Source organism: Ylistrum balloti, unplaced genomic scaffold, assembly GCF_031769215.1.
Source record: "Ylistrum balloti isolate Yb309-2 unplaced genomic scaffold, AGI_CSIRO_Ybal_v1 Utg369716, whole genome shotgun sequence".
Classification (NCBI taxonomy): domain Eukaryota; kingdom Metazoa; phylum Mollusca; class Bivalvia; order Pectinida; family Pectinidae; genus Ylistrum; species Ylistrum balloti.
Genome location: NW_026781939.1, coordinates 26,931 through 52,429, shown reverse-complemented (window position 1 = coordinate 52,429; position 25,499 = coordinate 26,931). Strand labels below are relative to the sequence as shown.

Sequence of the window (25,499 nt, the reverse complement as noted above, 5' to 3'; positions counted from 1 at the left end):
TTAAAAAGTCAAGTCTGGTTCATTTGGTGTTAGCGATTTAAATATAAATGCCGAGTAATTTATACCAAATTATGATGAATATTTGTCCCACGATTTGTTTCTTCAATATTATCTTTGTACTTATTAAACATTCCAAAAATTATAGTTGTAATATGTTGTATTTCATAAAAGTCACAGTGTGAGTTTATTTATTGTCATGGCTTGTAAGCTGAAAACTTAAATATTCTTTTCTTCATCATTTGATATATAACTGAGAAGAGAGGTTAAAATCATGTATTTATTTATCAAGTACACAATATTTACATCATGATATTTGCACATTAATATATTTACAAATTAATTCCCACTTAGTATTGAAGTGGGAGGTTTTAGGATGAAGATTTAGGTTTGAAGAAACAACTAATAGATCTTTGTTTATCATCTGGCTTACTTGCAGTCTTCTTATTCTGAAAAAGCAGAGAAACAAAATTTATACCCGGATTTAATAAAAGTGACAAAATTCAGAAATCTTTACCATTTCATGGCATACATTTATAATCATTTAAATCTGTAGAATCTGTAACTGTGTTGGACACTATTCACTAACCTGAAGAAAACATGTAGGAAACTGAGAATTACCTTCTTGTTGCTGCTTGATTTGGGTGATAACACTGATTCAAATGCCTTTAAGACCTGTCCAATCAAAAACCAATACAGAAATCAACACATTTGAATAGCTAAAGAACACAAAGTCCTGCATCTATTACTCTAAGACAGAAGCGTAACTTTTGAAATTTCAAAGATGACTTATTTGGTTAACCTGCACATCAGCTGCTTTTGATGCAGGTACAGTTAAAATTTTATCAATAAAGGCTTGGAATATTAAGCCTGCACAATACGTTTGAAAGAAGAACCTGTAGTAGACTGATAGATCTCTTCCAATTGGAATGCCATAAAAAAAAATTTGGTCAAAATCCTATCTTCTATTGAAGGAGTGCTTTACAAGAATTTGTAAAATAAACTTCTTTAGCTATAGGACACAGAACCACAATCTATACTGGTTTTGTGATTACCAAACTAACAATTTACATAAAATTGGGTTGTTCATCCAAGAATGCATCTAACCAAATATGGTTAAAATTTACCCAGTCATTCATGACTTGCTGCGATTGATCCTTGGGACTAGGAGAGCCAATAATTACCTATAATTCCTATAAAAACTGAATGAGTATGAGATATTGAATTTGTTACATTATAATTATTTGATTTGGACTACATGATTTGGTTTTAACTTATATCCAGACGCTGCTGCATTAACTAAATCCTCACCTTCTTCATCCCTGTTGATACTGCACACTCAAGGAACTCTTCTTTGGAGACCCAGCGACTAGGTGGTTGCTCTGTATCTAGAGTGACCTCCCCTTCCTCTACTGTAATGGCCTGGATAACGTATGTTTGATGAATGTGGGAGAAAATATGAACCACCTTAAAAATAAGATGTAGAAGTAAATTGAAAATTTCACAACATTCTCTTACATTTTTCAATCAGTGACATCACGGTTAAAAGTTTTTTTAAAACTAATTTTTTGTAATTATTGCATTTCTGTATCAAGTGTATCACCTTTATGAACCATGACAGCTAGTTTCCACTGAAATATGCACACAAAGAGTTAACTAATAGTTATAAAAAGGAAATCCTTATCTGTCGATTAACAGTCTCGATAGTTGATTTTTGCATCATTTATGATAATGCTTGTGCACAGAATACTGTCGCCTGTAAACAAAAATGGCTTCCCGCCTGAATCAGTCAAGACAATGTTGGCAATAAACGTCACTTATTTCGTAATTCTGAAATGACTTAGAGTAATCAAGTAACATCTGATCCTGAAAAGGAGGATCTCTCTTACTGTGTCACTGCTATTGCTGTCATATCTGTTTGTCATCAAGTGTTCATGTTTATAAAATAAACAGCCTCATTTCCAAAACTATTACAAAACAATTATCAGTGCTTTTTGAGAGGGGGATTTCTGATCGAGCTGGACATTGGATATTGGTGAATATTGAGAAAGCACAGAAACATAAATAGAAGTATAAAAAAAAACAATAACAAAATGTTTTTCACTGTGACATCCCTGTAACATGAATTTAACACAAGTTTCATTTAATGGTACATGGGTTGTAAAAGACTTGTATTAAAACAAGTGATTTACATAGCCACTGTCATATTTATAATGTTTATGAATATCAACCTTTCACTAGTATTATCATTCTCTACTTAGATAATAATCTGATCTATTTTCTGTAAGCTTACTGTAAGTTATACCTCTCCGATATGCTGTCTTTGTCCAGTTGTTCGTAATGAGGCCCCACAAGCCTTGTCTAAAACTGTCTCAATAGGATTTTCTGATTCTTCTGTCTGCAGAAGTGATGGAAATTCCCACATTCCGGCCAGTAAACCTGCCAAGAAAACAGTGGTTATACGAACAGATAACTATATGCACTGTAATTTTAGCAGGCAAAAAGAAAACACGAAATAAAATAAATATATACACAGCTGTACATCATTCCATTGCTCTCTGATCCCACATTCATCACCTGTATCCAACTTTAAAATGATCTCAGCCTGTTTAAAGTTATAGGTATATTTACCAGTATATTTGTCACCAGTGTTTACAGGGTTTACATCTCAATTTCATTTACCAAGTATATGTCTTGCCGCTGTTTACAGGTACACTTTTCACTTGTGTTTACAGGTACATTTCTCACCTTTATTTGGACGCTGTACAATGAGGTACTGATCCTTGCTGTCATGTCCTTTCTGACATAAGATACACACGTCTGTTCGTTCCTCCCTTGCTGCTTTCTTCTTACCCTTCCTGGGATAGTTTTCAACACCATTGCTGAAAAAGAAGAAAAACATTTGGCAAAAATTCATTTGAGTCATCATATTGTTTTTCTCCTTTTAAATTTTCAAATTCTATCGTTTGTGTTTATAGTAGATTATGAATGTTTCAAGAATTCCACAAAAGAAAGCTTGATAATCTAAGATTATTTCATTTATTTCATTTTTCACCATATATGTATTTCTTAAATTAAAATGATTCACACGTCAAATGAAATCTTTTTCACAATTAATGTAATTGTAAATTTGGACATTAATTACTAAAATCTTACCTCGGCTCCCATGTGTTATCGTCCTGGAAGCACAGTGGACAGTTATCAGTCACTGGAGTAAGAAAACTAAGCTATTATTGTGTATTGTAGGTAAAACCTGTAGCAGTCAGTGTATTATTCTTTTTTTTTTTTGGGGTGATGACTTTTAAATCTTGCAAACTGAGACATACCTGTATTCATCAGATAGGTAAAGATGTCCAAATTCTTTTTTAAAGGCAACCACATACATTATGTTGATTGCAATCTAAATTTTGTTAAAATAATAAAAAAAACACCTGCAGAATTTTTTTTATTATTCAGGAAAAAAAAAAGAAGTTTGATGGGTATTTTATAAATTTCAGTCTGTTACTGTGTTCTAGAGCTTCTTGTCATCAATATTTTTAGGTTCTACTTGTAAAGTAATATGTACTTGAATAATATATACTCCTCAAACACTTTCACACTTAAAAGACATAGTGATAAAGTATGCACAGCAACACCCCTTCAGTAGTGATACCTACAACATTCAATGTCTGTAATGATGTTATTGTTGTTGGTGAGGATCTTTTTGGCTGATTTCTGCTTTTCCTGTTCTACCTGAAGTGGAAAAACAACGACAATTATATCTAGTAACAGACTGCTAAGTTTTATGATGAGTAAATTAATGTATAAGCTACAGTAAAAGATGATGTCCACAGTATTTTGATATTTTGAGTTAGGTGTTGGTACTTTACTCCTGGGATTAGATAAAGACACACACTTTGTGTACACAATATCTCTATAAAGGATATTTGTTTTACACAAATCAATACACTGTCCAGTCTCATCCAGCCTCTGTTAGCTATATCCCCTCCCCATGATATCAATTTACCTTCAATTTAATAACTGCCCTTGATGTCTGATTCAATATCCAGTATTAAAAATGTTTTTTTCCCCTTAAAGTCAAGTTGTTGCATTCTGTGAAGATAACATTTCATGCATGCATTGACTAACTCAACTTTCTTCTAAAATAACTCACTTTAAGAGACTAGAAAATGTGTGCAAGGCATGAATATCCCTTTCATTCAAACCAGAATTTTATCAGATTTAGAACTTGTTATGACACTGTGGAGCAAACAGGAATTAAATTGTTCAGGAGTTCTCAAGGTATGGATTTGGGATTTGGATTTAGGAGATACAAAATGATGACTGATACTGTTAATTCTAAAGGCTCCTCCCAGCCCCAATAATAGGCCAGGCGCCTAAACTAGAGCATTATTTTTGTTTGTTGGCGATGTTTCAATCATTATTGTATTTTCTTACAGATACAGAATATATAGAATTTAAAGAATTAAAATGATCATTTCCTTTTTATAAAGCTTCAAAGATTTATATGTCAATACCTTCACTTAATACTGAATACAGCAGTGGTCACATGACAAATTGACATGATATAGTCAAAAAGACTAACCTGTGAGTAAGCTAGACATATATGTTTGACAGGACAAGAGTCACAGGACGGTGACTTTGGGGTACAGACAGTAGCTCCTAACTCCATCATCCCTTGATTGAAGTCACCTGGTCTCTCTGGATCCACAACACTGTTAGCATGGGACCTTCAAAAAGAATAGAGTGTGAGACATTTCTGTTGTATTATGATGTATCATATTTCCAGTAACTGAACATTAAATGTTTCAATAATGCAGATGCTTGTATCAAACATGCTTGAAACGATAAGTCAAATGTTTTGTTCGGTCCCAATTTTTTCTCTTCTTTATCCTAGTACATTAAACATGGATGATTCGAACACAGTTGTGTCTAATACCGTCTTTGTGTCAAATATATTTGGTGGTCCATCCCTTCTAACTTCTACCAAGTACTGAGTTTCATTTCAAAATATTGTTGATGTGACTTGCTAATGTTTAGGACATAAATGTGAGTACAAAATATGTATCATTTTAGATATCAATTTCCCTATGTTATGTGTATGAGAGTAGGTGTGTATCCATGTGTGTGCTTCAATGATGAGTGTTTCACATTCTGTTTTTTGTTTTATTGTCATTAGGATATAAAAACATACAACAACTTCATTTATTTTTTATTTATTTATTACTGTCATACCATGATATGAGACATATCTGGTAAACAGCCAATGAAAATAGGGTCAATCTTCAAAACACAGCTTAGTCGATCCATCAGATAAGTGAAATATTTGATTTGCTCCAATTGACTTAAACCTTAAGTGTTTTACTGTATTTATTATTATACTTAATGTCTTTCACAAGCATTTTACTTTTTTATCATTTTTTTTTCTTTCTCCATTTTTTTCACATTTCATTTTCATAATCGTTTGATATTGTATTGTTTGAAATATTTGGAAACTATTTATAGCATTAAGTATTGATGCAACATTTAGTACAATATCTACCATAGTTTATCTTGTACTGCTTGACCAGTGCTGTCTCCTCCCATCATCCTCATACGACACATCACTCGAATCACGTTTCCATCTACAAGTCCCGTAACCTATCAGAAATATTTAAACAAGTATATATATATATATTTAATTTTCTTTTGTGGTTTTAAACTTGACATACAGCTTTCTTAATCTTAGAAGTCTTGTTCAGGTATTCATGAAAGTAACAATATTTTTTAATTAAAAAAAAAAAATCCAGTTTTTTCCTTAAATTTCTGAGTAGAAATACAATTTCTTTGACGAACTTAATGACGGTTTTGAATTTTTATTTTTTTTTGTAATACTACAAATGTACCTTGTTTATTTGTAATAGTTTGTACACATTATTCTTTTAAATTATCAACCTTATTTATTGTAAATGTACAATATACTTGCTTCACAAGATTTATTAAAAATTAAAAACTAATTTGTAAATCTTCTCAACAGCCTCAAGACCAAAGATGAACTTGAATATAAATGTATTAAATTGCATATTTGGTAAGCTAAATTATCTAATCTCAATGAGTACTGTATCACTAATCAGACAAAGAAACCTCCAAAATTCCACCATTTTTTTGGCATACTGTTTATATAACTAAACAGACTGAAAAATCCAAATATCCACCTCTTCAGGACACAGTATAATTGATCAAACTTACTTGATTGTAGGCTATGGAGGCAATTGCCCCTGCTGTGTACCGACCGACCCCTGGCAGCAACTTCTGAAGATCATCTGCTGTTTTTGGCATCTCACCATTCAACTCCTCAACAACCTTAAAAATTCAATAATTACCTCATCTGACCCCTTTACTCCCAGGGAATTTTAATGACACTAAGGAAAATCTGTCATTTTGTTTCAACATGAATTTTCACACTTTTTCGGTCATGTTTATGGTAAGCAACCCCATATATTTAGAAACGTGGAAATACAAGCTTTCCTAATCTTTTGACAAAAATCATGTTTTACGAATAATGATGTTACCGTAGCAATCAGAATTTTAAACATTTGAAAAAAAAATTCAATTTTCTATCATTGGTAAATGTTTTCGATGAGTAGTAACAAAGATCATACTTTTTAATATTTTAAAATCCATATCAGCACAAAACAAAAGACTGCATCAACTCTAAACCAAAGCAACAAAATGACACCAATGTAAGAACCTTCGATATCAAAACAAATATGGCCAAATGGGCTTGCATCATTTACCTTCCATTCAGTGCTTTTCACAATGACCTTGAATATGGATCAAGGTAATTTCTTTTACTACACTTTATTGAGATTCACCAGAGGAGTCTACCGGCCAATTATCATGATTATAGATCTTTCGGTTAATCAGAAGAAATTTTTTGAAGGTTTATTTGGACAACATGGTACAGGCTCACTTGGTCCCTGGGCTGGATGAATTTACCTGTGCTGAAATCAAGATGCTACAGTGATAAAAGTCACTAAGTCAAATTTCAGTGGGTTTCACAGGTACCATGAATGTTTGCATTTCTGAAGAGGTATTAGAACTATGAAAACATTTTCTTTGATATAAACATTTTTGGGGTTGAAAAATCCTAGGAATACCTTGTTCATGACTGTACGAACAGCTGTGACTTCATTCAATATAGATTCTATGAATTGTTTGTTGACTTATATTGAACAGCCAGTGCTATTTTTTAGAAGAGGTTTCCTTGTAGTAGCTGGTGGCTAATCCTTTGAACATGATGTGGGGAGCCTACTGTATGCTATACAAATTGAGTAAGGTCTCTTGCCAGAACAAGACTGTCTGTGATCCTAGCTTCCTTAGATGTATTGCCTCAGGTTGCTCAACAGTGCACTATTACAGCCACTGCAAATTCCACAAAGTGTATTACTGGTCATCAGAAATCAATATCTTTTCGATTACAATTAGCCGTGGGACTGGATTTTTGCAGGAGAAAATTCCCTGTCCTAGGATCAATGATGAAAATATATCCAACACTAACCTCTTATGTTGTGCTATAAATTTTGTCCTACCTTTTTGGCTCCTTCGTGGAGTCGGCGTCCCCTTGAATAGTAACCAAGGCCAGACCACAACTCATTCACTTCCTGAAATTATTGGCTTCCATGTAATTTCTTGCAATGAAGTGACACAAATGGCCTTCAGCTTTTTCAAATTTTCTTTAACAAAAAATGTTCAGTCATTTATAAGTGTTTTACCTTTTGATAAATGAAAATGAATAAATCGGTTGATTTTAAATTTTGAATATAATGATAAATATTAAGTTAGTTTAAATTTCAGAACTGCTATTGAGGAAAAAAAAATGTGAGGACATTTTTATATTAATGTAATAACTCTTGTTTCTTTTTCATATATCAAATTTCCTATCAAATATAAAGGCATACTGTAGAATCTTAATGCGTTTACCTCTAAGTCAACTTTAGCCAAATCTTGAAGCCTCGGCCACTTTTCCATCCATCTGTTGTAGTAGCTGATCACTGTGGCAACCTGAGTTTGCTGTAACATGATCTCTGATACCCAAACTGTTCAATATGAGAAGTAACAGAGAAATGGTCATTAACTTTCAATGACAATGTACATCACAGTATTGGCACAAATTTAATGACTTACCAATAACTTGTAGCTAATTCCTGGTTAGTTATAGCTAACCATTAAAATGTTTAAATGAAAAATTCATGATGATTTAAAAAAAAAAAAAATACAATGGAGATACATTATACAATTTTTCAAAAATGTAGCGGTCATTCGATTTTTTTTTTTTTTTGAAATATCAAATATGATTAACTGATCATATATCTGAGTCCGGTGATGTTTTAATTCACAACATGATTAGTTTAGATATGTTTGTATTCTAGGAACTCTAAAACTAATAAATACACTGGATATGGGGAGACTTTTTCCACTGTTCAATCTTTGCCCTTTCTCCAATAAGGGGAAAATAAGATTTTCAAGCAGAGAGACAAGCAATTTTGACACTTAGTGAAATTGAATAGTTTTATGGAAGGTGAAAATAACCTAAGTGAATGTTGTCCCGTGAACAGCATGGTTTTGGTTATAACATATATTTCAAGACCAAATATGTAGGGGATATCTTTCTTTCATTTCAACTGTCAAAGAAACAATGTTGATTTGAATTTCATTTAATATCTACTTTTTCATTTTATGTATATAAACATACTCCTTGTTAGAATTATATAATTACATTTACACAAAAGAAATGAATCACCTGTTAATAGACCACAATCCTGCTACAAAGTATCACATTTTTAGTTGTCTATTCTGATTTGACAACAGTACACTGAGGTAAACAAGATAAGAATCACATCAAGGCACAATGATGCACTGAGGATATCGTGCAGATATAATTTTCCATCAAAATTTGAATAATTTTTATAAATCCACTTCAGATCTTATCTCATTTAAATGCTTTTGAAGATAATACTGTACTGTTTTTTGTATATATTTTACATAAATATATCCACTTTAATATGTTCTGATGTGTTCTTTTTCAAAAAATAAAAACATGAGTGCACCCAATCAGTGGAAAAAATGTTATTATGTAACATATACACAGACATGATCAGGATTGTACTTACCAGCATAAGCTCTTTGGTTGATATCTGGGTTGAGAGCCTGTAAGGAAAATCATTACCTCAGTCACCATTAAGCTATCTGGGATATCATCAACATGTGATACATTAATTAAATTCTGAGGAACACAATCTGTCAGAATGGGACACCATTAATCTGTGTGGGACACTACAATACAAGATATTCTCATTTCTGCTGAACACTATCCATTAGAATAGGACACCATTAATCTGTGTGGGACACTACAATACAAGATATTCTCATTTCTGCTGAACACTATCCATTAGAATAGGACACCATTAATCTGTGTGGGACACTACAATACAAGATATTCTCATTTCTGCTGAACACTATCCATTAGAATAGGACACCATTAATCTGTGTGGGACACTACAATACAAGATATTCTCATTTCTGCTGAACACTATCCATTAGAATAGGACACCATTAATCTGTGTGGGACACTACAATACAAGATATTCTCATTTCTGCTGAACACTATCCATTAGAATAGGACACCATTAATCTGTGTGGGACACTACAATACAAGATATTCTCATTTCTGCTGAACACTATCCATTAGAATAGGACACCATTAATCTGTGTGGGACACTACAATACAAGATATTCTCATTTCTGCTGAACACTATCCATTAGAATAGGACACCATTAATCTGTGTGGGACACTACAATACAAGATATTCTCATTTCTGCTGAACACTATCCATTAGAATAGGACACCATTAATCTGTGTGGGACACTACAATACAAGATATTCTCATTTCTGCTGAACACTATCCATTAGAATAGGACACCATTAATCTGTGTGGGACACTACAATACAAGATATTCTCATTTCTGCTGAACACTATCCATTAGAATAGGACACCATTAATCTGTGTGGGACACTACAATACAAGATATTCTCATTTCTGCTGAACACTATCCATTAGAATAGGACACCATTAATCTGTGTGGGACACTACAATACAAGATATTCTCATTTCTGCTGAACACTATCCATTAGAATAGGACACCATTAATCTGTGTGGGACACTACAATACAAGATATTCTCATTTCTGCTGAACACTATCCATTAGAATGGGACACCATTAATCTGTGTGGGACACTACAATACAAGATATTCTCATTTCTGCTGAACACTATCCATTAGAATGGGACACCATTAATCTGTGTGGGACACTACAATACAAGATATTCTCATTTCTGCTGAACACTATCCATCAGAATGGGACACCATTAATCTGTGTGAGACATCATCAATATGGGAAACACTAATCTATTTCTGAAAAACACTGTTAATTGCAATTGGACATTATCAAATTATGAGGAACATTCATTAACATGTCTCAACAAATTACTATCAATCTGTAAGAGACATAATGGAGTATGACTTCCATTAATCTGAGGTAATGTTGGAATGATAGGCACCATAAATATACCGTAAATTTGCAATTATAGTGCACAAGTACGTTTTTGGGGTCAGATTTGTGAAGAAAAAAAGAATAAATATATATGATATAAATACTGATCACCGGTTACCACGGTGTAACAGTTGTTGTTTTGATCCATGGATAATTAGGAAACCACAAGGAGTGCGACCATAACACATTTAATTATCTTATGTTAACAAATTCATGCATGTGCCTGACTTAACAAGTATTAAAGACTAGGCTTATTTGATTATTAACAGTTATGAACAGGTAACACTTTGAGTATGAAGAGATTGATGACATCTGGCTTGTGCTGAACGTGTGCTATTGGTCAGAAAACAATGTTGTTTTAATAGTCTGAAAATGTTCAATCCTCCCTTGTACCCAAAGAGAAACTAGATGCCATTGACTATGCCGAAAGACTTAGGTTTCATTCCAACTCACTTTGACATCCCAGAATCCAACATTCGGGTATGGTAGAAAAAAGAACAACTAAAGCCGAAACCCCTGACCAGAAAGGCTGAAAGAGGTGCCACAGTGAAACATCCAGAGATGGAGAGAGAGCTGTATCATTTCGCATGTGATTGCCAAGATGTTGGCATTGTTGTCAGTATGACAGAACTGCACCTGCAGGCCATGTAGATACAGAGGTCATAAGGTCACTGACTTCAAAGCATCAATGGGATGGACTGATAGTGGACCTGACGTTGATGTTGACATGAAGGATGAATACGACCTGTTTTACAACGACAAAAAAAGATCTACCAGGGCAGAATTTGATCTGGAGTCCTTCTTTAACAGTGACATTGATGAGGAGGAATTAGAAGGATGTAAGTGACTGTGTTTGTTTGAAGCATAGTAACGAAAGTGATCGGTGACTGTGTTATTTGAAAAGTAACTTAAGTGCTATAAACTGCTTTCTCCTTAGTGATCTATGGATTTATCAGTCATAGGTTGCTTTCTTTATATGAATAAAAAAATGAATTGCATTAAAACATTCTAAATTCAAATTATTCTTTGTTGTTTTCTTCAATCTATCATAAATGAATGACGACTCTAAAGGGACTATGTGAAGGGAGGTAATCAAATATTGGAGACAAAAAATTGAAAGTGAAAACCCCAAGAATGGCATGTTCCTGCATATAGTATGTACCCTCTATTTGACACAACATTTTTGCCTAAAAAAGTGTGCACTATACATGCAAATTTAGAGTATGTGGATAACCATCAAATTGTGTTCCTAAATCTAAAACTGGATCTGGACCAACTTTTTCTTTGATATAGGTGAAGCACTAAAATGTAGGTCAGCATGAATGACATACCACCTCATCAAGCTGGACCTATATATGAAGTTCCACAGAAAAGTAGTTTAGGAGATATAGCCCCAGACAAACTATTTCTGTGAAGTAGGTCAAAGGTCAAAATGTAGGTTAGCATGATCTGCTTTTGATACATAACATACCGCCTCATCAATATGAACCCATATATCCCAAGTATGATGTTCCATTGACAAGCACTGTAAGAGATTGTAACCCTTTGATAAAGGTCAGAGTAAAAATGTTGGTCAGAGTTTACTATATTCCTCCTTGGCTCCTAATGGAGAACTAATTTAAATTTAAATGTACAACACAAAAAGGCAACAAAGCATTGCAAATCTTTGGTAAACCAACCTGTTTTCTCCATGGCAAGTCACGTTTTTTTTCATCATACCATGCCAGCAACGATGATCTGAACTGATTCTTTTCAACCTCTGAGAAGTCATGGATGGAAGGAGAACCATTTCCAGCTTTAAGTTTCCTTTCTACAATTGAAAAAAAATATATAACATGCAGAGAAAGAGAAATAAGAAAATGTCCGACCTTAAATCTTTTATTAGTAAAGTTTGACTTTGTTCAAAAGCAGGACTTTCTCAGGTGGTTATGTTAAGTTTTCAATCTGGATCACATTTAGTAGCTAGGTTTCGAGTATTCTCAAAATTTTGTTTTTGAACAAATCCAAAGGTTCATATCACCTTACACAGTGTTATTTTGAGAGTCAGATTGATGTTCTTATATCATTTATACTAATCGTGACTAGTAGGGATTTCCCGTTAGCTTTTTGGGTGTGGTGATGGACTCTCAAATGTTTTGGTGTTGTGACTTCGTCCGTTGTACCAGCACATGCTACGATACCGATATTTCAAAGATTTGTTGTAGTTTGGGTAGATGACATACATGTACATATTACTCAGACAAATTTCTGAACTTCATGCAACATCGGAATCCAATAAAATCGATTAAAATGCATTGTGCATGGTCTCACCGATAGATGGGGGTTTTGATTTTCTTTTCGACATCATGGACATCAACCTCATAATATAAAACGCGGGAAATCGGGATCAATCCTTATTTTTAAAACAAAAAATCATGACAATTTTTGTTTCAAACCATAAGTATGCAAATCAAAGAGAGTAATATATATATGTAAACGTTTTATTAATAAAGACAAAAGAGATAGTCTAAATAACATTATCGAATTAGATTGCCTCCTTGTCTAATGTATTTTTACAACAATGTATGCTCTTTGATACTTTTTGTAACTCAGCATGCAGAAGAGTGATGTAAACAATGTCTGCATGTCGCCTGTCATTGTAAGGGTCATGAACAACAGATCTGCATAATTTACAGATATAATATCATATGAAAACAAATTGAACACGTCAACAGGTAAAGAACTGCACATGTGCACGTATTACAGATTGTGACAGCACGGTCCGTCTCAAATAGAACGTACACGTTATGAATGTTTAAATTATTTTACTGTTTAACGTATGATATTCAGTCAAGTAAAAGGAATCGCACGTTCTATATGTGAAATACAACTACTATACTGATAAGATAGCAGGATACATTTATAATTCCTTTTATTTTAACAAAATAATAGCTCTATTTAAAATAATAATTGAAATGTATGGCCTGAATGTCTGTTATGGCATCTGCATTTCTTAACTTACATGGATATGGAGCGTTAAGCAGTTAAATGGAAATGTCATCGGTTTTTAGCCACGCTAGTGTAAGCAGTGAAAGTGATCAAGTTTGCGTTTTTACATGTAGTCACACTTGATTTTTTTGTGAAAATGTACAATGTTGCATTGGTAACTCAATTGGGCTATGTAAAAAACTGGCACTTTTTTGTTGTAAATGTTAGAAGTTTCTGTACATGTATACATTTCTATTTCGAATGATTGCATATGAGTAACTTATTGATTAAGATAAGTTTATTTCTGGTTTAGGACTTACATATGTACAAGTCCTCAAAAATGTTATTTAAGGCAGTCTCTGATTCACATTGAACATGTATGAGGGCAGAAAGTAAGTGTTAATGCCACAAATGAGTATATCAAAATGATACATTTTTCTTCACAAATAAATTTTGTTTTGTCGCAGGATTTCTCACATAAAAATCAAGAAGGTATCAAGATGAATTATGCTCGCTTTTTCAACAAAGTCAGTTTGGCGAGGAAGCCATCACCCATCAGGGTCCTGAGTAAGTTGTATCTTTCACATTTTAGTCAGATGATGAATTCTGTTAAACAATTTCATTCATTAATTGAAAAAAAGTTACATGAAAATATGACTAGATGTGTGTGTGTGGGGGGAAATTAAAATTATTTGATAGGTAATATTAGGTATAATAGGTAAATTGAAGAAAGTTTGAACATACATGTATCAAAATACAGGAAATAGATGATCTCCGATATATTAAGTCCATTTTGTGTCAGCTGTGAAAATAAACAAAAGAAAACTAATTTTTGATACGAGTAACTTCTTCTTTTAACATAATGCATCACTATATTGAATAACTGCGAAAGCCTTATGTTTCAATGGTGAATTTTTATTCAAATGTTTTGTTGTGTAAAGCAGGTATTATCTATTACAGCTGAGATAATACAGAACAGTCCCAAGTCATTGATCAGCATGGCTGGTGGAATGCCTAATGTGGAGACTTTTCCTTTCACAGAGGCAACCATAACTCTAAAGTTAGTGAATAAGGGCTTATTGACCAGCTTTTTAAAATTTCAAGTCTCAGAAAAATGTATTTATTGAGCTTTTTTACCAACCAACAAATCAATATTATTTCAGATAGACTTTTGGCAGACAATTTTTTGTCAAATTATACATGTTTTAAAGATTTAGAGATATTGATGATTCATGTCTTAAATTGAAAACAAAATTCTTGCATTTTCTTCCCTTAATAGGATGGGTTGCCAAGTATGTAGAAGTTGTGAAATGTTGAAGTATTCTTTTTTTAAAAAGATGTTGCCAGCATTATAGAAAAAATAAATGTAAAGCATGTTAGATACATATACTTGAGCCTGTTTACAGAATGAATATCCCAGGAGCAGCATCCTTAATTATTTTTCAGAATTTTCAGCATCACATGTTTATTGTAGGAATGGATCTAAACTACACCTGGATCAAACAGCCATGAACAAATCTCTGCAATACTCTGCAACTTCAGGGTAAATTAATTTAACAATTTATAAATCAACAACTTAATTGTGCTTTGCATCAAGTTATATAATCAATTATGAATTAGACGACAAGTAATCTGCATGCCAAGGAGCAGGTAAGAAATCTGTATCAATGATTTTAATATGTTCACTCTTTTCATTGCATTTCATCACTACTTCAATTCAACAGATAATTGTTTTGCTATTCAATATGGAATTATTGGAAATATAGATTTGACCAAAGGTCTTAGTCAGATTTCAATAAATCTCCTGGATAGTGAGATAATTATTATGTTAAATAGGGTTGTCTCCCCTGTATGACTAGCTCTAAATTGTTCAATAACTTTACCAGTGATAATTTTTGCTTATTCCAAGACCAAATACATTAAGTGCACAAATAGACAACTTTTGTAATCTTACTTATTCTAGGACAATCCTAATGGTCAAAAGCTAAAGATATTAAATATGACCTTTATTTAGTTTGCAACAATTGCAAAACAAGCTAACAGCTTGTATAATATTAATCACTCTTATTGGCCCGCATAGAAGCATAACTTTGTGAATGCTGATCTAGAAATGACTTTAACTTCATGAATGACAAGCTAATAGGGACATGGACTCTACAAGACTCCAATATTGGTAAATGAATTAACATGGATGCCATCCAGAGTTATTGTCATACAAGTAATTGCACAGGATTTGAATTTGCAATTGTCTCTCTTTGTGTCTTTGGTAATCCTGGAAGTTAATTACGATAATCCCAAACGTTAATTATAATTATCCCAGAAGATATATAAGATGCCCTTGATTGGTATGCTATTCTCGGAACTTTGTGTCCTTAAAAGGAAGTAGTCAGATTTTAAAAGGAATTGTGTAAACAGCCATGTCATATGTTTTTGATTTTCCCTTTATGATAGTATTATACCAAAAGTAGATCCCATTTATATTTTCTGTTAAATAAGGTATTTGAATGTCACTGATTTCTGGTATATGTTTTTCCTTGTGTATAGATTGCCCATGCTACACCAGTGGGTCAGTGAGCTCCAGACCAATGTCCACCATCCTCCAGACAACGGACACCCAATGACTTGTGTCATCACTAACGGTAGTCAGGATGGACTCTGTAAGGTTTGTCCTTCATATACGGTACTCATTCTGCAATAAACCCATACCGGGTAAAAATTCCACCCCCATCTAAAATCTTAAATCTTGAAAACTGCCAACTTTTTGTATAGGCATATGCATTTGAAAGTTTCAGGAAATGATTTTGTTAGCCAAGTTTTAAGGTCACTAGCTTCAAGGTCAGCAACACTTAAAGAATAGGAGAATAAAACTGCCAATTTTTGTGAAAATCTTTAAAACTTTTAGCATAGGCATATACAGTAGAAGCATCATTTTTGTTGTTACACGATACTCCACATCCTTACCCAACATTTTGTCCCAGTGCAACATGAGGTTATTTATGGGCAGGCTGGTCTTAGTTTTGCAGGAAATTTAACAACCTAGAGAAGAAATACCTGTAGAGACTGAAATATGAATTTTTGCTCCTAGAACTAGAGTGATTGTCAAGGCCCAATGGGCCTGTTGTTTGAGTTATGTGATAAACCACAGCTTTTGAGGATTTGCATTTGTCTAGAACAACATTTTATGTCATTGATTAAACTAAAAGACATGAAAAAAAATCATACAGAACATAAATTTGTCATTGGTTATTAGTAATTATGACCTCATTATTGTTTTCCAGGCATTTGAAGCTTTTGTGTCTCCAGGTGACAATATTCTGTTAGAACACCCAGTCTATCCTGGCTCGCTAGCTGCAGTAAGTTCTTGTTTTCTCAATAAATAAAATAATGATTACATTTTCTCCATTATGTACTCACTAATACTCATATTTTCAATCATTTACAGCAAAATATCTTTTCAAGCCATGATTGATTTTGAAAAATATTGGTGGTAAGATTGTACAAAAGATACTATGCAAGTGAATACTACCCTTTAATGCAAATTTATAGATACCCAATCAAAGAATTGAAATTAAATGTGTTCTAAAAGGAAAATGATTAACTGCAGTGGTGATTTAGCTGTGCTGAGAAATGCAAGGAAATGAAATAGATATCATGAAGTATGATATGAGCAGCATAATCACAAAATCACTCATGCAGGACGCTGCTTGATTTTACAAATGATTTCTATAACTAACATAGAAATTTTAATGACTTTTTTGGGCTTAACTGGTCCAGCATAGGGTGAAAAATCAGTGAGATGAGACAACTTTCTGTTATATGATAAATAAGGTTTAGAAAAAAACCCAAGGATAACAACTATAAAATTTCAGCAATTATTTCTTATCCCGTAAGGTTCAGCCACTGGGCAGTAATCTGATCCCAGTCCATTCGGATGGGGATGGTATTGATCCAGATGACCTCCGTCAGACCTTATCTCGTTGGAGTCCTGGGGATGCCAAAGACCCAGAAAGTGACATTCCTAAGGTGTTGTACTGTATCCCAAATGGAGGAAACCCTACAGGATCTGGTCTGACTCTACAAAGGAAAAAGGAAATTTACTCCCTAGCCCAGCAGTATGACCTCATGATACTGGAAGATGACCCTTATTTTTACATACAGTTTGCCAGGGTAAGTATTGGGCAAGTCTAATTATTGACCATGAAGTTTTCCCATCTTATGCAGTTACATATGTCAACCAATCTCTGCATTTCTTCCAAATGTTGATGGTGTCTATTTGTAAATATATATGTGCATTACATGCTGCCAAAATAAGAAATCAGCATTGTTTTAAAGAAGTGCATTTGTATAAAAGCTTACAGATGTAACCATAGGTGGTGATTGAACTCACCCAATTTATCAAAGGGAACATATTAAAGGGGGTAACTTGTTTTGTGTAGGACAGAATTTGTTATAAACCTTGATCCCTAGTAATGCTTGCACTCCCTGGGTAAAAAAATATATTACTATTAATAAAAATAAACAAGTCTAAAGGTGTTTTGGTTTAAACTGGAGAAAATGGAAACCTATTTAGGAATCATAGGATGTTTTTATTACCAGTTATTATGATTATCATATTGTACATCATGTTTTGTAATTTTATTAACTGGATATAGTCTTGACATTGCTGAGTCAACTAACTATATTATAAATTTCATATCAGTCACATGTTATTAACTGGTATACACATGGTGGAAACTGTACCTCTCTCTCTTCTCTCTCTCTCTCTTGTCCATCTCCCACTCTCTCTCTCCCTGTCTCTCTAAAAGGTTTAAGCCAAAAGGTTTAAGCCTGTTAGATTTCTTTTGCTTATCAAGATACTATTTCACTAAACATTTAGGGGATGAAGGATGTGTGTTGACGTGAAAATGAGTGAATGTGTGGAGAAAAATTCTCAAATGTAAAACTTCATTATGCTGATGTGTAAAATGTTGAAGGTGATGACAGTTTTTTAATTGACATCATGCAGTTTAAGTACTTTTGTTATGATGATAAATGATGATGTATGAACAATGATAATAAAATATGTTAAAATCAATGATTATGTTATGCATGACAATGTTGATGATAATGATAATTGTTGATATAAAATCTGAGGGTGAGTGGATGTGATTTTATGTTATTATGTATACCATGTAAAATTTTCTGAAATTTCTTTTCTGTGCCATTGCTTTGCCCACAGTTAAGCAAGGATCACGAAACTTAGTGTATGTTTTGATCATACTAAGACAATGTGGTGTGTTCCAAATCCAAGGCACTTGAACCTCAATTACAGAGTTATTGCCCTTTGTGAAAATTTCTTGTCTGGAGCTTAACTTTGCTTGCATTTAGGATAATAAAACTTGCTGTATACATTGATCATACGAGGACAATGTGGGGTGTACCAATGTTAGGGCCGACAATGCCTTAATTACAGAGTAATCACTCTTTGTTGAAATTTTGTGTCATGAAGCATAGCTTTGCTTGCATTAAAACTAGGAGCATGAAACATGGTGTAAACATTTGTCATACTAAGAAAATGTGCTGTATATCAAATTTAAGGCATGCAACCTCTTAATTACAGAAATATTGCCCTTTACTAACATTTTTTATCCAATAAAGTTGTACACTGATACTCTTGTTCATAAAGTCTGTTACCAGCATTTCTAGTATATTACTGAGGGGATCACATTAAAAAGAAACAAAACATAGATACTTACCTTGTTTTCTGTCCCTATTGTTTCTTTCTAATTTCATATTGATCTGGAAAAGATTTTTATCTTGCAGCAATTATTTGATATCCATTTCATCAGGACTCTGTTCAAATGTCAAACTCTTGCTCCCATTTGGCACTTCAAAACTTGAACTATTGGATTAAGAATTATGTGTATTTAAATGTAAAAAAAATATTTTGCTAATTCTGCTTTTGTTTAGCCATTTGTACCAAGCTTCCTGTCTCTAGATGTGGATGGAAGAGTGGTACGATTTGATTCGTTATCAAAACTCCTGTCCTCAGGGTGAGTAATGACTGATGGATAACTGTATTTTGTATAGTGTGTCGAAACATGTAAACCATTAAACTCGACTGAAATCTACCGAAGGCGTTGTCTGGCTGTCTGTTCCTTTTGTATTTTGGAATTGTTCTTGCCAAGAGGAAATTCTTATCTTGAAGGTAATGTGATGTGAACATTTTTGCACATTTATGCTGATTGTAGAACTGGATATGTGAGGGTAGGAGAAGCTCCAGTATGGGTATTAGTTGACTCGAAGCAAATTTCTTTTTGTTTTTTTTATTGGATAATATGGGTATCATCATTTAAGCTTGCAGCTGTCAGAATCCATATCAGGTAATAAAAGTGTATCTGTATTCTGGATATGTTCAGAGGAAAGGATAATTTCTGACATATTGATTTGAGAATGAATGTTTTGGTATGTTGAAGCAGAACTGGATTTGTAAGGGATGATGATCAGACTGGCGTAGATAATTTTTCTTAACTTTGCTGTTTTACTTAAGATTTTGATTGTTTTAATTTTTTTTATGCTGACAGTATTTCATAAAAGATATTTTCTGATTTACGGGTATTCTTATTCTGTTTCAGTATGCGCATTGGTTTTGTGACAGGACCTAAACCAGTTGTTGACCGTTTCACTTACCATCTAATGTGTTCCTCTATGCAAGCCAGTGGTCTCTCGCAGGTAGATAGGATCAATGCTAATCATAGGATATTGTTCAAGTGCATACTACAGCATATTATTCTATCAATAAGAAAGTTTTAATTATCATTCATTACAGTTTAAGATTTTTATGATTCTTAAAATTGAAAGAACTTCTATATTGCTTGTCTTGAATATAACTTCAGAAAAATGATTGGCTGATATGTAACCTACCACAAAGTTGCTTATACACAGGTCAGTGTGCAGATATCTGCTGGACATTGAAGGTTTTGGCAAAGCTTGATATGTTATTCAATGTTGATTTTGTTGGGCGGGGCAATAAAGCCTTCTAACTTTGAACTTGTTTCTTCATATGTCATGTGTTTTATGACAATCACAATATTAAAACCACATCTGACCCAAGTAAAGGAAACTCATCGTTGTTCACTGTTGCAAGTGAGGTCATTGCTCCATCCTGAAAATGTGTTACTATAAGATTCAAGGAAAGTAAAATAAAATAACAATTATACAAAGAACCTTAACTCTATACTAAAATCTGTATTACGATAGTATAAATGGTTTCAAGTGAGAAGAAACTGACAGCACCTGAATAAACCTTAGTCTATCAGAGTGCCATTGGAACTTCTCATAAACTTGTTTGATGTTCTCTGCAAGCTTTTGTCTTTGTTTTACAGATGACACTAGCAATGATCCTAAAAGACTGGGGACTAGATGGCTTCTTGGAGCATACAGAGAAAACTGCAAAATTTTACAAAAATCGATGCCAGCAATGTCTGAAAGCAGCTGAAAAACACCTCACAGGTAAAAAAAAAATTTTAACTTACAGATGAAAAATATCTTATAGATGAAAACTTTTTCATATAAGGTTGAATTTACCTTTAATTACTGAAGTGATTTTGCTTTGGAATCAAGAAGTTGTTTGTGACATATTTTTAATTGTTTGCCCATGTCATCTTAGAATATCTATAGGTAGATCAAGGAGTATACTACCTAAATCAGGATTTTCAAAATATTGCTTTTTGTTTTTACTATTTGGTCTTGTTTACAACTGAAGCTGCTGTTACTTGATCTTTTACAGTCTCGAGACTATTGTCAATAAGAATGCAATGTTTGTCTGTTGAGTGATTGCATTTGTGTTTATTTAATATTTATATGTTCACATTTCATTTTGACATATTATTTTATCAAGTTAAAAATATTTTCCCTCCTTGTAAGTAGGGTTAATCACAATAATCTATATGTAATTGATTTATGTAAAGCTGTGTCATCTGATCAAACAACATGCATGGTGGCAAATGACGTCATATTATTGTCTCATGATCTACAGTTTATCTTTGCTGTGGTGAATACTATTCTGATTAACAAAGAAGTAATTGGAGACAATGGCAGAAAATTTAAACAAAATTCAATTATCATTATCTTATTATTGCAATTAACGAACTATTTCTATTACTGGTGTCTTTTAGATATTGATGTCCTTTATCGGTCATTGCTAGGTCTAGCTGAGTGGTCAGAGCCCTCTGGTGGGATGTTCCTCTGGTTGAAGCTCCTGAACATCACAGATGCTCATGAACTCATCACAAAAAAGGCTTATTTACGAGACGTTCTGTTTGTGCCAGGGAATGTGTTCACATTTGATAGCAGTGCCCCCTGCCAGTATGTCAGGGCTTCATACTCGACAGCATCAGAAGAGGAAATGAATGCTGTAAATAAAATTTTGTTGTATAAGTATCTAGTTCATAAAATTCTTTTCTAAAATAGTTTGTTTGTCATATGAACATTTCTTCATATGTGTTGTTGGTTGTTTGTTCAAAATGAGAAATGCTTACCTACATGCAGGTTCTAAAATTGTTCAGATATGTGAATAAAACTAAAACTGGCATATAAATTAATTATAGCAATGGTTTACCCATCCAATCCACCGAGAATTGCTGTATTTATTCTACAAAGTGTAAGGGACAAATACTTTACTCAGAATTAGAGTCAGGGAGTGTAACTTCCCTTGTTTCTGCTAAAAGCAGTTGTTATTTTACAGTTATCTTAATTTTCTTTATTTTTTTTTTTGTTGCAGGCATTTTCAAGATTAGCAGATCTACTCAAAGAAGAGACCTCAAAGAGCAATTAATGTTGACAAACTTTTTAACTTTTATGGAAAATAAGTTTACAAAAACTTTGTGCAAATAATGTAATCAGACAGATAATATATCTCAGGATTCACCAGTCAAAAGGTGATTTTTTACACCGGTGAACACTTTAGGAACTCAAAATGATATGAGATTATCAACATATTTTGAAATATATGAAACAGATGTTATTTACATTTATTTTAAATGTCTTGTTATCAGGTTTTTGGGTTTGGTCACAATTTTTTCCACCTTTTATCTAAAAGGTGTTTTAAAAATATATGTTCTGTCACAGACTTAGATAAGTCTGTGGTTCTGTAAACCTGTTAGAATAATTAGAGTAGTTTCATTTTATACTCCTTTTTATATTTGCGTAATCTGCCATAGTCTATATGTATTTTAACATGTGTATGTGTGTTTTCATAATATAGCTAGTATGAGGTTTGTCTATCTGATTGAAGATACAGGCATTTATCTTATTGCGTTGCATCTGATCAGGGTTTATTATATCTAGAACATAGTATACAAAGATAGGGTCCCTTGCAAGAGGGAAAGTGCAAACGTAAAAAAATTGTGAGATATTTTACTTTAAAATTAAACTCCTCGAAATGGCATATATGTCTGCATACATATTTATTTTGATTTTTTTTGGACAATGTCATGGTGATGATATTTTGACTACATTAATTCAATGTGATCACTTTTGCTGGGAGAGTGGATGTTCAGTAAAAAAAAAATGGGAATGCAGTTATTCTACTCAAAAATGATCTGCTTGTTCCATCTGTATACCTCTGTTTATAATGTAATATATCATGTCAATAGGTGAGATCACTGCTGTCAATTTATGCTGCATATTTTAAAATATATATATTTATGGGATGTTGTGATGGTGTAATGGTAAGGCAGTCTGGAATATTCTTGGCTAAGCTTTTCTGATGTCAGATTGTGAGTTTGAGACCCAGTCTTCCTTCGTGAATTGTGTTACAATGGCTAAAAATATCAATAAATTAACATAATGCAACGTATGCAGTAATGTTGTTGATACAAAGGGTCCTGGTTTGAATTACCTGTCATAATTGTACCCGAGTACATCAAAGGTATGCAAACAGGCCAAACTTTCAAGTTTTGAAAACCCTCAATAGATATGAAAAGTTACATAATTTCATAACTGATATCACTTTCAGATTGCTGTCATGGGCTTAATGTTTTTGGCTAAGAAATAAAGAGTGGTAGCCTATCTTATAAAGAAGAACAGAATCAATGTGAACATATACCTCTATAGCACAGAATGTTGAGTAATCAATAGTTCATTTGTCTCTACAAAATCAATAGCAATTAAGTGGCATTCCCACTGCAACGCGTTGAGGTTTTATACCGTATGATTGCAAACGCCTCAGCACAGTATCATGGCTTATTCTCGAATGATGTGTCCCTGGTGTCTCGTTTGCGGTTTTCTGTGCAGTTCGGAAGCGGTTGCGCAGATGATGAACCTCATGAAACGGTCCTGGCGTGGTGTCGTAACCTTCGGTCGGCTAGTTGTAGGGAGGTCAGCAGTTGTACCAGTAGTTTTAAGGCAGGCGTATAGTCGACTAATAGTGCTTTTATGGACATTTAATACCCTTGCCACAGCATTTTGAGTGTTTCCACCCAATAGTAACTGCACTGCTCTGTTACGTTCATCATTGGTTAGCCGAGGCATCTTGTCTGCGCAACAAAAATGTTAATCAATAGTGGGTAATTCTTACCAAATACCTGAAAGATAACAAACAGGTCTGATACTCACGAAGTGCTGCCATGTGTACGCGTGCACTTGCAAATCGGGGTATATGGCCGTGTCTCGCCCGTCCGTCCGTAAACAATTCTTGTTACCGCTATTTCTGGAAAAGTACTGGATGGATCTTTCTCAAATTTCATATGCAGGTTCCCGTTGGTCCCTAGTTGTGCATTGTACCTTTTTTGAACTGATTCGCATTCAAGATGGCCGACAGGTGGCCATCTTGAATTTTGGAAGTAAAAGTTTGTTACCGCTATTTCTGGAAAAGTACTGGATGGATCTTTCTCAAATTTCATATGCAGTTTCCCCTTAGTCCCTAGTTGTGCATTGTACCTTTTTTGGACTGATTCGAATTCAAGATGGCCGACAGGTGGCCATCTTGGATTTTGGATGTAAAAGTTTGTTACTGCTATTTCTTGGAAAGTACTGGATGGATCTTTCTCAAATTCCATATGCAGTTTCCCCTTGGTCCCTAGTTGTGCATTGTACCTTTTTTTGGACTGATTCGAATTCAAGATGGCCGACAGGCAGCCATCTTGGATTTTGGAAGTAAAAGTTTGTTACTGCTATTTCTTGGAAAGTACTGGATGGATCTTGCTCAAATTTCATATGCAGGTTCCCTTTGGTTCTAGGTTGTGCATTGTACCTTTGTTGGACTGATCTGAAATCAAGATGGCTGACAGGCAACCATCTTGGATTTTGAGAGTAAAATCTTGTTACTGCTATATCTGAGGAAGTACTGGATGGATCCTTCTGATATTTCATAGATATTGGTTTCCCTTGGTCCCTAGTTGTGCATTGTACCTTTGTTGGACTGATTTGAAATCAAGGTGGCCCACAGGCAGCCATCTTGGATGTCGACAGTAATACAACACAAGCATATTGTCCATTATCCACCTGTAACTGACTGCTATCAAATGATATTTGCTAATAGGTGCTTAATAAAAATATCTTGTGCCATCATTGAGTACATTCAATGAAGACCAGTTCATGAACATTTACAACACCTGTAACAAACAAAAAAAAATAAACAAATCTTCAAGAACTGAAAACAGATCCTCAAATGGTGGGCGCCAAGATCCCTCTGGGATCTCTTGTTAACAAAATAATTTCTGTGACATGTTGCAAAAAGCATTGTGACTCAGGTGACCATGAAGGCCCTTTGGCCTCTTGTTCTTGTCATTAGTTGCTGAATTTTGTGCCAAATTTGAAGACTGAAATGTGTGAAAAATAGGTATGATGCATTTGCACTTTTGCAAATTCCTCTGTAAATGACAATACTTTAAAACAAAATCGTGAAAAGTTCTCTTATTCTGCAGACACTGTCAACATACTGAACAGTTGATAATACTCGT

The 25,499-nt window shown here is 33.7% G+C and overlaps 2 protein-coding genes across 2 annotated transcripts; one reads left to right on the top strand and one right to left on the bottom strand.

Annotated features, from left to right (window-relative positions):
• Positions 1 to 314: 314 nt before the first annotated feature.
• Positions 315 to 12,820, bottom strand: LOC132565344 (adenine DNA glycosylase-like). The gene is made up of 15 exons (XM_060229992.1): positions 12,813 to 12,820; positions 12,270 to 12,465; positions 9,150 to 9,186; positions 7,960 to 8,075; positions 7,569 to 7,640; positions 6,226 to 6,339; positions 5,540 to 5,637; positions 4,583 to 4,727; positions 3,654 to 3,729; positions 3,154 to 3,205; positions 2,746 to 2,879; positions 2,303 to 2,436; positions 1,309 to 1,464; positions 619 to 672; positions 315 to 446 (listed from the first exon to the last, which is right to left on the bottom strand). The coding sequence occupies exons 1-15, from the start codon at positions 12,818 to 12,820 to the stop codon at positions 369 to 371; spliced, it is 1,470 nt and encodes a 489-aa protein (XP_060085975.1). The 3' UTR covers positions 315 to 368.
• A 402-nt stretch (positions 12,821 to 13,222) lies between these two features.
• LOC132565329 (kynurenine/alpha-aminoadipate aminotransferase, mitochondrial-like) lies at positions 13,223 to 23,391 on the top strand. Its single transcript, XM_060229970.1, has 12 exons — positions 13,223 to 13,304; positions 14,025 to 14,124; positions 14,518 to 14,617; positions 15,032 to 15,100; positions 16,102 to 16,219; positions 16,836 to 16,910; positions 17,449 to 17,724; positions 19,507 to 19,589; positions 20,172 to 20,268; positions 20,922 to 21,048; positions 21,744 to 21,952; positions 22,319 to 23,391. Exons 2-12 carry the CDS (start codon positions 14,058 to 14,060, stop codon positions 22,370 to 22,372), a joined length of 1,275 nt encoding a protein of 424 aa, XP_060085953.1. The 5' UTR covers positions 13,223 to 13,304; positions 14,025 to 14,057; the 3' UTR covers positions 22,373 to 23,391.
• The last annotated feature ends 2,108 nt before the right edge of the window (positions 23,392 to 25,499 follow it).